This window comes from Lissotriton helveticus, chromosome 3_1, assembly GCF_964261635.1.
Source record: "Lissotriton helveticus chromosome 3_1, aLisHel1.1, whole genome shotgun sequence".
NCBI lineage: Eukaryota > Metazoa > Chordata > Amphibia > Caudata > Salamandridae > Lissotriton > Lissotriton helveticus.
Genome location: NC_136061.1, coordinates 657,584,671 through 657,598,280, shown reverse-complemented (window position 1 = coordinate 657,598,280; position 13,610 = coordinate 657,584,671). Strand labels below are relative to the sequence as shown.

The following is a 13,610-nucleotide window of genomic DNA, read 5'->3' as shown; positions in this document are numbered from 1 at the left end:
GATATGCATATACAATACTGTGAGGTCCCCAACTGTGACAATACGGTGACTATGCATGTAATTTGTTACAGCCAGAGGGTACATTTTGGCCCCGAGAAAATGTTTGTGAGCACCCACGTCCTAGAAAGTAACCCTTACAACTTCAGCATGCCCACATCACTCCCCTTTGTACTCCCTGAAACCACCTGAAATATAAAATTGTTTCTGATGCACAAAGCGGAGTTTTAGCTTGGTTTGTGCTTTATAAATCCAATACATAGGAGAACGAAAGATGGTAGTAGTAGCAGCAGTGTGAGACTGCCTATTCAAGCATTTTTAACCCCCTCCCAGAGCATCTCTGTCAACCCATTCGCTCATATACCATTTCTGTGAGCATCCCGACTAACTCCGCCCTGCTCCCATACTCGCATACACCGCATGCTTGCTAGCATCACCAATCTTAACCCTACCACCCTGTAGAGTCCTCTCAAATACCTTTCTCAGCCATCCTTTACATTTTCCTCAACCGCTCCCTGACCTCTACAAGCGCCTTTGGCCACCCTAGATAGTTTCCGCACCATTACCAATTGTTCCATTATCTAAACTCAGCTCACTCCTACGCTTTCCTCTCGTCTCCATGATATAAAAACACTCAGCTCGCTAGTTATAAAATTATTAGAAATCCACACACCAACCACCCAAGGTAAACTCTCAAAGCTAATATGTATCTCCATTACAGACAACTGACACCAATCTACATTTTCTGCCAATGTATATCAGCTTTCACAACTTTCATATTCAGAAAAACAAGACATTGAATATGCCGTATGCCCTCTTGCACCTTCAAGTGCCTCTTTACCACCATCAGCACTTCACCAACAAATTGCCTCGCTTTTCCCTTTAACACCCAGACATCCAGGGCTGCCATGTCAAATAAGCTCTACCTAGCTGCCAGATTTGCTTAGCCATAACTGCATTGCATAAACACACCATGGAGTGGAACGGCTTACGACATTGCAAATGTTTACATAAAAAAAGAAAAATCCAAAACGGAGCAGAAAAACATGCTCCAATCGCTCTGCTTCTCACCCGCAGGTCCCCCGTCCCAGGGAAGTACTCGCCGTACTTGTGGAACGAGGCCGTCATGACACGGTCAGTGGTATAAAAGGCCTCCTCCACACCATCACCATGGTGAATATCGATATCTATATACAGCACCCTCTGGTGGTACCTAAAGTAAAGAGAAGGAGGGCATTTGCAAGGGCAGAGTTAGTGGGTATCGGAAAAAATTGACCACAAACAAAATCCAACGTGGGAGCTTCGAATGCACATTAAGAAAAGCAGGACAAAAACATAGCATTCATGAGGTGAAGCGTGAAGCACACACTAAAGCCCCTGGGAAACATATGTTATAGAGCTTAACACCAAGTTCCATCAATTGCTCCTCTCCGTCGGTGTTACAGCCAAAGGAATCCCTTATGGTAGCGCCAAGAACCGCTTCCCTATATAGAAAAACTGGGATTCTGTTACTTTTCCATTTTCCTTGTTTTGTAGGGCACGTCTAATAAGATAAACTGTTGTACTGAGCTGTCCGTATACGTCTATTAAATCCTTCAAACAAAAAATTGTTTCAGAAAATTGCACCCCACCCCCAAACCAATAAAGAAACTCATGGGAACAAGCGCACACCAAACGTCTCCAGCCTCCTGTGGCGGAACCGTAGGTCAAAACGAGGATTTAATGGATATCATTTAATGCTGGTGTCAGACTTTGAAAGCCCTATCCCTCTGCCGTGACAATGCCCCAATACAGATATATGTGACAGAGCAGCAAAGTAGAAGTAAGGCAAGAGACACACTCACTTCAGTAACTCCAAGATGGCCAAGACAATGTCGTTGACGTAGCAGAAGCCGGAAGCCTCAGATTTTTTGGCATGGTGGAGTCCACCGGCCCAGTTCACCGCAATGTCCGTTTGCTGCTTGTTCAGCTTGACAGCGCTGGCTGAAAGAATACACCATGGAGGTTATACTGAACGCAGTGCAAGGCTCTGTGACTGACGCACAGACGCACTACATGTATTCAAACACTACCCTGCGCGCTAGCATGCGACAGGAAATGGCAGCTCCCATTATGACTATCAGTCTCTACTCCACAGCCTCCCACCCTTCCAGACATTCACTAATGTATGCGAATCTCCATCCCGCAGCAATCCCGCTCCCCGACTCCTCGGGCCCCAATCTTGCACCAACATTCTTATCTCTGCCCCCTCGCATGTAGCACATGCGGCCCTCCCACACCACACCTTGCGCATGCAAATACATTTCTAGTTCACCCAGCCGTGTACCTCTGCTGTTCTAGTCTACCCTCCTTCAATCCCACATTTGAGACAAGAAAGCTGGCCTTAATGTGCTCACCTACAGAGCCTCCGGCAGAAAGCTGGCAAAACTCAAAGAGCCCATCGAACACAGGGCAGTCCTCTCCGACATTGACTGGAAGAAACAAGCACAGGCAGTCTGGGTACAGAGGCAAACAATGCTGAACAGGGAGGTGTGAGACAGTACATTATAGGCCTTTTCCACGCTGCCTAGTGAAAGTGAAGACTGACAAAGATGCTGCATTATAACTGCTCATAGAAAGAAGGGGTGCTACAGAGTGCTCCCATCAGAACAGAGACTTCAGCTCACACCTTAGTGCAATGGAAGGCATGCTGTCATGGACCCCAGAACCGACCCAGTACGGTTAAATTCAACGACAGAGGCTATCAGAGTGGCACACATTATTATATTGTATAAAGTGAAACCACTGCAATGCTTTGTGAAATCACAGAATAAATTGAAATTTATTAACTCAATCAACACCTTATTAATCTGAACCCTCCAATTTGCTTTCTACTGCACTACTTACAGACTCACTCCCTTTTATTTGTTATAATTCCCACACCACTTAGTTACATGAGCAACCTCTCAACTAATCACGTCAGATGCATTTTGAAAACCAACGATTTACCACGAAAAGGCCTAAAACATAACAGATATCCGAGTTACCATTATTTTGAACTTTTCTGGCTGAGGCTAAATACAACGTCGCTACTTCTTATAGCCGATCCTTGCTACGTGTGGTCTACACACTTAAAAAGGTACGATGCATTGCTTGTGTACCTACACTTCTGTCCAGACTCGTACCGGTGTGAAAAGCTAGGCAGGAAGTCTTCACACGGGCACATACAACTCTGCACCAGCTTGCTCTATTTCACTATCTGGACAAACGCTCTATCAGAGCTCAGAGGAGCTCCATATTCATACTGACACTACGTCAGCCGCACATAAAGGCATCTGGACAGAGCTGTGTTAGGGGGGCATTAGGGGTGCTGCTCAAGGATCTCCACACACTTGCACTTACATCGCTGCATCTGTTTGCTGTACTCTGACATGTTATCAGGCCGGATCGATCGCAGAAACTTTATGTAGTCGTCGCTGTGGTACTTCGTCATCTCCTCTGCATTGGACTTGTTAGGCCGCTGAACAAGAACAATATTAAAATTAATAGTTTGGGAAGCAACGGCGGATGAATAGGAGTCCACTGTTTATTTGCTACCTGTATAGCTTTCAAGCTGAATCACCCATCAACTAACCCAAACACCACAAGCAGGCCGACTTGAGAAGCATCTCAACGAAGGCTCGAAGCTTAATTATGTACAGTAACGGCCACCAAAACATGAAGTGTGGCTGTCACAAATGACACCAAATCGCCCTAGCGCTGACACAACTGTACTAACTTTCAGTTCAACTTCCCATCAAACCTTTCACAAGCAACCACAATCATCTAAATCAAGTACCCCCACCAATCTAAATACTAACGTCTCTCTCAACTGCCAGCCACTCACCCAGTGAAAGTGACCAGTGTCATCAGCAGCACCTCCAAATAGTAGCTCCATGAGCATGATAAGAAAGATTCAGAAATGAAACCACCCCAGTTACTAAACAAGAGAGCCCTAACGCAGACTCTGGGTGTGTGCATGGGGATTTAGTGCCACACCACGCAGCTGGCACGCTGCAGTGCTGGCAATCAGAGACATGCACAGTTAAAACCAAAGACAACACAGGTTTTCTGGACTCTACTGAAAGAAACGTAGGAGAAACACACACGGAGGCTTCGCTTAGTGGCAATACTGCTAATGGCACAAACCTAACTGGGAAGCGATGGAGCGCTGAACAGAAGGATAAAGGCTCTTTATGGTTAAAGGGCACCGACAGAAACACACGGGGGTACCTAACAGTTGAGGGGGGTTATCTTTAGATTTGTACTGTAAACATTAGTAACACCAACGAACAGAACAACTGAAAGAAAAGCTCCCCAGAGGAGCTCAATAGTAACAATTCTGGAATTCAATATCACCAGACACTACAGTAATGCTCTGCACAGACCGGGCCCTGCTAAGAACTAATGCTTCTGTGGGAATTCGTAGCATACCTGCTTACGAGCAGATGTTAAGCTGCTGCCAAATTGCATTTCTTTGATGTCATTTCAAAACCTCTTCTGTCTGAAAACTACTGCAGTTAAAACATATCCAGTGAATGTAGTTTAGAATACTTGCACAGTACTTATGAAGCGGACCCAATGGGGCACATGTGCATGTTTTTCGCAGCATAGGAGAAGACCTTTAGGAATCTATTTGCTTTTTCGGCCAAAAACATGTACGCTTTGCATTGCTTTCAATGGCAACGCGTGCTCGTTTGGCAATTCCCGCAAGGGAAACGCTTTGTGGGTCTGTATTTTTATTTTTTTGCTTGTTGTGCTTGCATTTGACCACGAGCTAGATTAAACAGGGACTTCTAAATCACAACAGAACAGATAAAACAAGTAAGTTGAACACATTTCTTAAAGACGAACGGGCTAAGCAGCCAAGTTCAGAAACCCGATAATTAGTTTAACGTTACTTCAACAGTATTCCCATTCCAAACTATCGTTTTGGAATTGCAAGCAAGGCTCGTAGTCACACTACGGTGGTGGGCAGCGCTCGTTTCCCTGCAACGAAAGCATGCACATATGTACCTTTTTCCAGGTCATCTGCTGAGCTACTAAACCAGGCAAAATATACAAATTTTAGTCATCGGGTAGTTCACCTTCACGCGTGTTTGCAGTATCATACATGATCACCAAACTGCTGCTAAGATGTTCACACCTGTTACTGCATGAGCCCCTCTGAGGAGGTGGCTCTTTAGTTTCTCTAGGCCCAGGACTGGCTGCGTTGGTATCGAACTGAGCCCAGGGGTCAGCCACACAAGAGCCATCCTCCTTGACCATGCGCTTGACCATGCGCTTTATCACACAGAGCGAAATGAAATATCCACTCACACGTGCAAGAACAGGCAGTAAAGCAGTTTACACTTCAAGTTTAATCATAAAATCAAATAAAAAAATAAATAGACGACGTGGGTTTATGCTGGCCAAGTTCCCAGGGAGGGTAACACCGATTACTTTAATTCTTTACAGCTTCCCCCAAGGGTGCTATAAAAAACATTCCAGCAGATTGCAAATATATTTTGCATTCCTGCTCGCAAGAAGCTCCTCGCAGCCCAGGTATAAAGCACTAGCAAACGCACCTGATAATTAACCCCTTCCCTCCTACCTCTCCAAACAAATGAAACCAGCATTGGCAGAGCCAATAGGTCTCGCCTCTGGGACCTTGTAAGTAAAACAAAAAAACCTGAAGTGTAAGACTTCACGATTACATTTACTGCATCCTAAATATGAAGTAAATGTAAACGTGAAGTCTTATACTTACAAGGTCCTAAAAGCGAGACCTATTGGCTATGCCAATGCTTGTTTTAATTAATTGTGGCAGGCAATAAAAATAACCCGATGTGAAAGACTTTAAACATTTTTAAAAAAAAGATATCCTGTTAAAAGCTTCAAGAAAAGCAAACATCCTATTTCGAAAATAGACCCATGAAAATAAAGATGCCAGGGAATCAGCAGTTAGAGGAATTGAATATAGAAGTGGAGGTACAGAGATTATTTGTTGAACAAAAAGACAATTCTGTATATCGCATGCCCCTTAATGTAATGTTTCGATAAATCTGAACCGAACATATAAGTCGTTCAAGATAGAGCAGTAGATAAATGTTTATACTGTAGCTTAATATTGGCCAAATGCAGTTTTTCTTCCTATATATATGTTGGAATTTTTTTTCTACAACACAGGGGTTAATGCAGTTTATTATTGTAGGTTCGGGATAACTACTCGGAAACCCGTGGCTCTACGAGGGCTTGATTGGTTTTCCTGTTTGGCACACTTTGATGACCTCAGACGCGAGACCAGTGGCCTCACACAGGTGTTGTCTGTTACTTTACAATCGTTGATATATATAAACTCCGATGATCGGAGAGTTTAGAGCTTTCGGTATCTCCAAACCGCGGAGGGTGTCGATCTAGACGGACGTGCATTTTTTCGGACAAGGTAAGTTTGGGTGTTAGTTTAATCTGCATTTTTGGATCATTTCTCAAATACGCCATGGCTTGACTTGCCCTGCTCCCCGATTTTTAGAACGTGGCGGATAGTTGTGTAATTTCCATAATATAGATCTAGGCGTTTGTGCTCAAGAGTTTCCTTATTTTTGTTATTTGTGCCTTGCAGGTTTTCCGTATCTGGGAATCTGGCAATTGGTTTATTACCAGACTAAATATATTTTAAGGAAATAACTACGGCATACAACAACCGCAAGAACCTATAGGTACGCATACCACTATGGTGTGTCTATTTAAGCGTATTTAATATCACATATGCGAACGTTGGCACCCTCAAATATATCCATTCTGCTTTATTAAAGCTAAGGGTTTGCCACATTAGATGGGAGAATACCAACCTGAAGTTTGAACCAGTGGACATTTGAGCTCTTTGTTATGATACATACATCGACAGATCAAGGTAGGCAGATATGCTTTGTTAGTCCTAGTATTATTGTTATAACCATAGATTAGTAGGAGTTTATGAATGATGTCCGATGACTGATTTCTTCTCTTTTTTTTACATATTCTCCATAGAGCAGAATATATGCGCTGGAGAGGTCGATTGATGTAGATGTTATGAATACGCCATCATCCTCTCCAGCGCTTTTTCAAGTTCTATAAGCACTGTATCGTCTTGCATAAACAGGTGGGACTATACTACTGTATCCTCAGGTTTGGATAGGACTCAATGTTGATGAGTGGACGTTAACTTTTATTTTGGTTCTTGATGTTTTCAATATAATCCTAAGGTTACTAAGGAACCAAGTGGTGATTATACAGACCTACTTGTGCTTCGGGTTGGTGACTATATTAACAAAGGTATGTGACACTTAAGATCAGCGCCACTTGGTCTAACTTAAAATAAGATATATAGTTCTACTACATATAGAAAACTTTTGTGGATCAACATGCCACAGGAATCTTGTGGTCTATATTTTTGACCCATGAGTAAGGGACGATCTGTTCTTTTGAGTATAGATGATTAATTTAAGGAATAATCAACTGGTGTAATGGATGAATTGGAAGTATGGTTTTGTGTCACTGTTTGGGGAGCCCGACATCAATTATGAAATTTTAAACTGGGGTGTGAAATCTAGTATTACTTAAATAAGTTCTGTATAAGGAAGGGTGGTTTTGTATATTTGTGTATATAAAAAGATGTTTCTCTATTATATTGGTGATTTTTAATATTATGGTTGTTTGTATATGCATTAGAATGTATTAGGTAAAGATGCAGCCCGATTGACGGTTGATATGTGTATTTTGTTTTCAATACAGATATATAGGAATGTGTGCTATTTATATGAAAGACAAGTATCCTGTAAAGTCTTGAAAAAGGTGGTGCAAATCTGGCAGCACACCGAAACGAGTCGACACCTGTGTTTTTAAATTCGAGGAACTATTTAGTCGGAAATCATATATGTGGTCTTGACTTCCATTTCGAATTAATGTTTTTATGATGATATTTTAAAATGTCACTTGTTATTGTCTCTTTTGATTGTTTTATTATATGTATATTTTATGATTTTCTTTCAAAACATTTTTTTTGCATTTTTATGAATGTTTATATTAATTTGAAATACATTTGTGCTATTTTTTTTTACATTCGGTGGTATATTGTTTGTTAATTCATGCTGGGTTTCCCCCTCTCGATACACTTCTATGATTGTAATGTGTATGTTGGATGAATGAGGATATCCTTGTTGTGAGTTTATGCCAAGGGAAAAATAGTTTTACTTCACGGAATCAGCAACCATGAAGCACTCACAGGCGCTTGAAGACAGGCCCCCTGATATTTCTTTCCAAACTTTACAGTTCAGTTTGCGAGGCTGGAGTTGGATACCTCCAACACCAAACAAGGCAGTACTCAGTTGAACAACACTGTTGAGAGAAATCGATCACCCTAGCCATGGTAGTATGGTCTGACATTTGCAGCACAAATACATTCAATGTAGGCTCCAAATGATTGAAACCATAATGTCTAAGATATGTACACCACAGCCCTCATCTGGTCACCATCCAATCCAGCCCTCTCATGCAGTACACCAGATACTCAACAAGCATTGAAAATGCAATAGGTCTCGCAATAGAAGAGTTTGATACGTAAGGAATGGGGGTAGGAAGATTAAAATAGGTTATGGATTCCTGTTACAGGCCATGGAAGATGATGTTGTACAGGTGGAAAATGCTTGGGCTATTAAAATCGGGGACCCAAATGTGGATGTGGATTATGCATTGGCATTGAATAAGAAAATTTTAAGAGCAACTAACCTAAAAGCTCAACATTATAAGATGATTTTTAATTTATACTACACACCTGCGAAACTGTATCAATGGGGAAAAAGGGATACGGACAGATGTCCAAGATGTGATCAAGGCCCAGCAGATTTAATCCATATGTTTTACTCTTGTCCAAATTTAAAACCGATCTTAACTGAAATGGAGAAGTTTTTATCGGGGCTGCTAGAGGGCCAAATTCTTCTATCCCCAACGACTGTTTTAATTGGCAGGGATGAAAATCTTAATATTACTCAGGATGCGGAAGCCTTTGTATTTTTGTGTGTTGCAGTATTAAGAATTTTAATAGCGGCAGCCTGGAAAGATCCAATAGCACCTTCATTCCAGATATGGTTAACTAGATTGCTTGGGATTCATAATATCGAGGATTGTCTGTATAACTTTAAGGGACCAAAGAAGAAAGATCTTGGGAAAAAAATTTGGGCACCCCTTAGTAAATGGAGGGAATCAAGAGGATGAAATGGAGTATATGTAAATTTAATAATAAGAAGCTAGTGTGTAGCTAGATATTGACCTTTTTAATTCTCCATGTATATTGACATTTTTTTTTTTTTTAAACCTCCATGCATATTTCTATGTTTTTACCCAGCTGATAATCTATACCTGTGTATGTATGCTTTCTGTTTTTTCTTTTTGTATTCTAATCCATCTCATTAATAAAAATATTAAAAAAAAAAAAAAGAAGAGTTTGACCTTTTTCGTTTTGCAAATGGATGAGTGGCGTTGCGTGGGTGAGTGGCGTTGCGTGGGTGAGTGGCGTTGCGTGGGTGAGTGGCGTTGCGTGGGTGAGTGGCGTTGCGTGGGTGAGTGGCGTTGCGTGGGTGAGTGGCGTTGCGTATGTGACTGTGCTGCCTGTGGCGAGTGCAAACTACAATCAATTGGCACAGATTAAAATAATATTTTTAAAACATGAGTTTATTATGCCAGTTTCAAAACAACTAGTAGTTTCACTTAACCTGCATTAACAGTAGCACTTGGAATATAGGTATTTAAACTCTTTGATGTCGCACATACGGCATTGAGTTGGGAGATCAACAGCTGAGCTGTACATTTTCAGTTTTGCGTGTAATTGTGTTATATCTAGGGAGACGGACGGACGTGAAAAGGATCGGGGGAGGAGGGGGGTGGGGAGCACGTGAGTGGTGTATGTATGTGCCTAAGCGAGGTGCTTGGGAGAGCGAGGCTGTCCAGGAGGGAGGGGGAAAAGGGAGGGGTTATGGCAAGCAGGGGGCCTGATTATGGCCACAGCTTGAAGTCTTTGAAGTCTCCGCATGCTGGCAAATGGTGATGAGGCAGAGAGTCTTTGATTCAGAGTTGTACTTCTGGATTGCTTTACTTTAGGGAGGAGCCAGACAAGCATGAGGGCCTTTGAAAGTCGGTAGTATAGACGGTATGTGAATGGCGACTTTGGGTGATGTTATCATACATGGTTCATGGCCCTGCACTGCAGAGCCGGCATAGCGGAAACGCTTTATTATTTACTGTCAACGAGAACTGAAGGCGAGGGTGCTAGGCAAAATGCAAATCTGGCGGGCGAGACAGTGCAGTGTCCCGAAGATGGGGGGTTGGGTAGTGTGGGGTAAACAAGAGCCACCCAGCAGCACGTGAGCGGGAGGCACCACTTGTAGGGGGTGGATGTGAAGAGGACTCGTCCCTGTGCACGCGAAAGTGAAAGCAGCGGCCGCATCAAAAGTGTGCAAATTTAAAATACAAACTGCAACGAAGTAGAGCATCAAAAAGAACCCGCTGTAGACTTACTGCAATTTGAGAGATGCTGTCGCGTGAAGGGACAAACTGAGTGTGTTACTGCAGTAGAAAGTGAAGAAAGGCAAACCAAGATGAAAAAAAAGTTAAAACAAGAATAAAACCAAAAGAGACAAGACGGAGGGAAGGCAGAGAAGGGGAGGAGAAATGCGACACGGCGGGCAGGGAAGGGGGCGGAGCGGGGGTGTGGGAGGAGTGCGCCTGAGGGAAAATACATGCAAGGCAGGCGGCTGGGGGCATGTGCACGCGCTTTTAAGCTCAATGCGCATGCGCATTGAGCTTGAATTTCACGGGCACTGCAAGGAATCGCCACGATTCCTTGCAAGTTGGTTAAAGACTGTTTAAGCCCCCATAGTCTCGCAAGCTCGATGCGCATGCGCATCGACAGGCGAGACCTAAAAAGAACCCCTCCTCCACGCCAAACCTCACACACGACATCAGACCATTAGGAGAAAACATTGTCCCAGCTCAAAAACACACAGGCCAGCATGGTGGAAGATTTCCACGTGTGAAAAGCATCCCTTTTCAGTGCACAACAACCAGGCTGTGCTTCAGTGCAAGACAAGCACCACCATCACTTGCTCCCTTTAGTATACAATGGTTTGACAGAAACTTACATAGATCTCCATTTTCCTGTAAAGACCATAGTTGAGCAAGAGGTTGTGAGTCATACGGATCCGGTGCGGCTTCATGGGATGCCCTTGTCCATAGTAATAGTTCCCAACATCTCCTAAAAAAACAGAGGGCAAACAATTAGCGACAAGATCATACTTCCCACTGTGAACCAAGGGTATAAGAGGCCCATGGTGTGTGTTCAGTTATAGGAATGGAGATAATTTATAACCGTTTCTAGGGGGTATCTATCCCTCAAGAACCACTTTTTTGATTTTTTAAATATCTGGTTATATTAACTGTTATCCAGGATTGAAATAAACACACATCTGCCCTCACCTACACTAGGTGGCATTTCACTATAGGATCTGGAGATCCTTTAGAATTTTGGTGAAATCACACAGTTTGGTTGTTCCCACAGTGCAAGCATATGGACTTTTGGCCAGTCTGGAGTTCAAAGAAATACAATGGTGTGCATTAGTGATGACACATGATTCTGCACCTATATCCCATGGGTGAAAATTAGTATACACAAACATTGAGAATATAAATATAAGCATACATGCCAAAAAATAAACCATGCAGTACACCATATGATATTCACTAGTGGATTCAAGAGGTCATATAATGACCATTTATCTCCACTTGTGAAAGAACATGCAGATCTAGTGTAGTGCTATGTGACTGTAGTTGTTGCCCATTCTTACAGCCAACGCAGTGCCCACCTAATGTCTTCATCTAGGACCACTCTAATCTATAACGCTCTTGAGGTCTGAATACTGGTTGGCAGTCATGGAGTAAACTGTGCTATTCTATACAAGCCTGATATTGTGTACTTCCATTTGCAGGTTTTGATACAGTCAGGGAAGCTCAAATTTGTCTTTAGGATCTGCAGTTTGTTTCTTTAGGAATTGCACAACTTTGCCAAAACTCCCTAAGCTATGTTAACAGTCTCAGATGTTTGTATACAAGTTACTTACCTTTCATTTGTATGGACTAAACAGTGAGAAAGGATGGCAAAGGTTATCGGTGTTGTGGGTCGGGAAGTCACACACGTGTTTTTCCTCATGTTTCTTAATTAGTTTACGCACCACTTTATATTTAAAAAAAAAGTTACATTATCATTTTGATAGGCTGTGAATTCAGAGGCTGTTAGGAAAATTACAGGAGCCTTCAAAGAAGACTAAAAAAACCTAGAGCCGGTCTCCCCTCTTACATTCACACCTTGGCCTAAATGGTATTGTGAGCAGAAAAGCTATGAGAACTTGCTAAAAAAAACAAAGTGTACTTAGATCTGAAAGAGAGCTTCAAAGTTCTGAGCAAATTGATGTGGCTATGGAGGGGCCAACAGACCATGGTAAATAAGGGACTCATTCATGCACTGGCTGTCTCAAGTCATTGGTGATCAGACTCTCTCGTGATATGCACACTGCATTTTAACCCTTGGCGGTCTCCAGTTTAAAGTTAATTTCATGTGCAACGCAGTCAAAGTGACATCTTCAGATAAGATGAAGTTGTGTAGGTTGTATGCCCCACTGTAAAATCTGAAGAAAAGATTGGATCATCAATTATCCTCAGATCTGGAAAAACAAATGGAGAAGCATGACAAAGGCAACTTGTCTAACTTTGATAAAGAGAGTGCTAACATACTGGTTTTACCAATATCTGTTTGTAAAGCAGATTTTAAAACAAGCATTGGCAAAGCCATTAGGTTTTGTCTATTCAAGGTATATTGGCTCCGACAGGAGCCGTGGTGCAACATGACGTATAGTCAAGAAAAAACAAGCATTTACAATGCAACGGTATCGCCTTTGCAAAAGTTAGAGCTATTGGCATTGTAAATGACAAAATTGTTGTGTGGGTCTTGAAAACAGATAAATAAATGGCATTGTCATTTACAATGCCAATAGCTGAATCTCTCGCAAATGCGATGCCTATTGCATTTGCAACCCCCCCCCCCACACACACACACACAGAGCCACACAGCGACACGCACAGCGCCGTGTGAGTGAGGGGGGGTGTGTGAGTGAGGGGGGTGAGTGAGTGAGGGGGGTGAGTGAGTGAGGGGGGTGAGTGAGTGAGGGGGGTGTGTGTGAGGGGGGTGTGTGTGAGGGGGGTGTGTGTGAGGGGGGGTGTGTGAGGGGGGGGTGTGTGAGGGGGGGGTGTGTGAGGGGGGTGTGTGAGGGGGGTGTGTGAGGGGTGTGTGTGAGGGGTGTGTGTGAGGGGTGTGTGTGAGGGGTGTGTGTGAGGGGTGTGTGTGTGAGGGGTGTGTGTGTGAGGGGGGTGTGTGTGAGGGGGGTGTGTGTGAGGGGGGTGTGTGTGAGGGGGGTGTGTGTGAGGGGGGTGTGTGTGAGGGGGTGTGTGTGAGGGGGGTGTGTGTGAGGGGGTGTGTGTGTGAGGGGGGTGTGTGTGAGGGGGGTGTGTGTGAGGGGGGTGTGTGTGAGGGG

General features: G+C 43.2%; 1 protein-coding gene and 1 non-coding gene across 2 annotated transcripts in view; both read right to left on the bottom strand.

The window, feature by feature from the left end:
• HDAC1 (histone deacetylase 1) overlaps positions 1 to 13,610 on the bottom strand; it is a 143,121-nt gene that overhangs the window by 87,887 nt on the left and 41,624 nt on the right. Inside the window, exons 2-6 of the mRNA XM_078680723.1 lie at positions 11,169 to 11,281; positions 3,379 to 3,496; positions 2,394 to 2,468; positions 1,842 to 1,980; positions 1,069 to 1,210 (exon numbers count right to left, since the gene is read on the bottom strand). Of these exons, the coding sequence (XP_078536849.1) occupies positions 1,069 to 1,210; positions 1,842 to 1,980; positions 2,394 to 2,468; positions 3,379 to 3,496; positions 11,169 to 11,281 (587 nt within the window). The remainder of the gene's footprint in view (positions 1 to 1,068; positions 1,211 to 1,841; positions 1,981 to 2,393; positions 2,469 to 3,378; positions 3,497 to 11,168; positions 11,282 to 13,610) is intronic.
• On the bottom strand, positions 5,109 to 5,283 carry LOC144825864 (small Cajal body-specific RNA 16). The gene has a single exon (XR_013609633.1).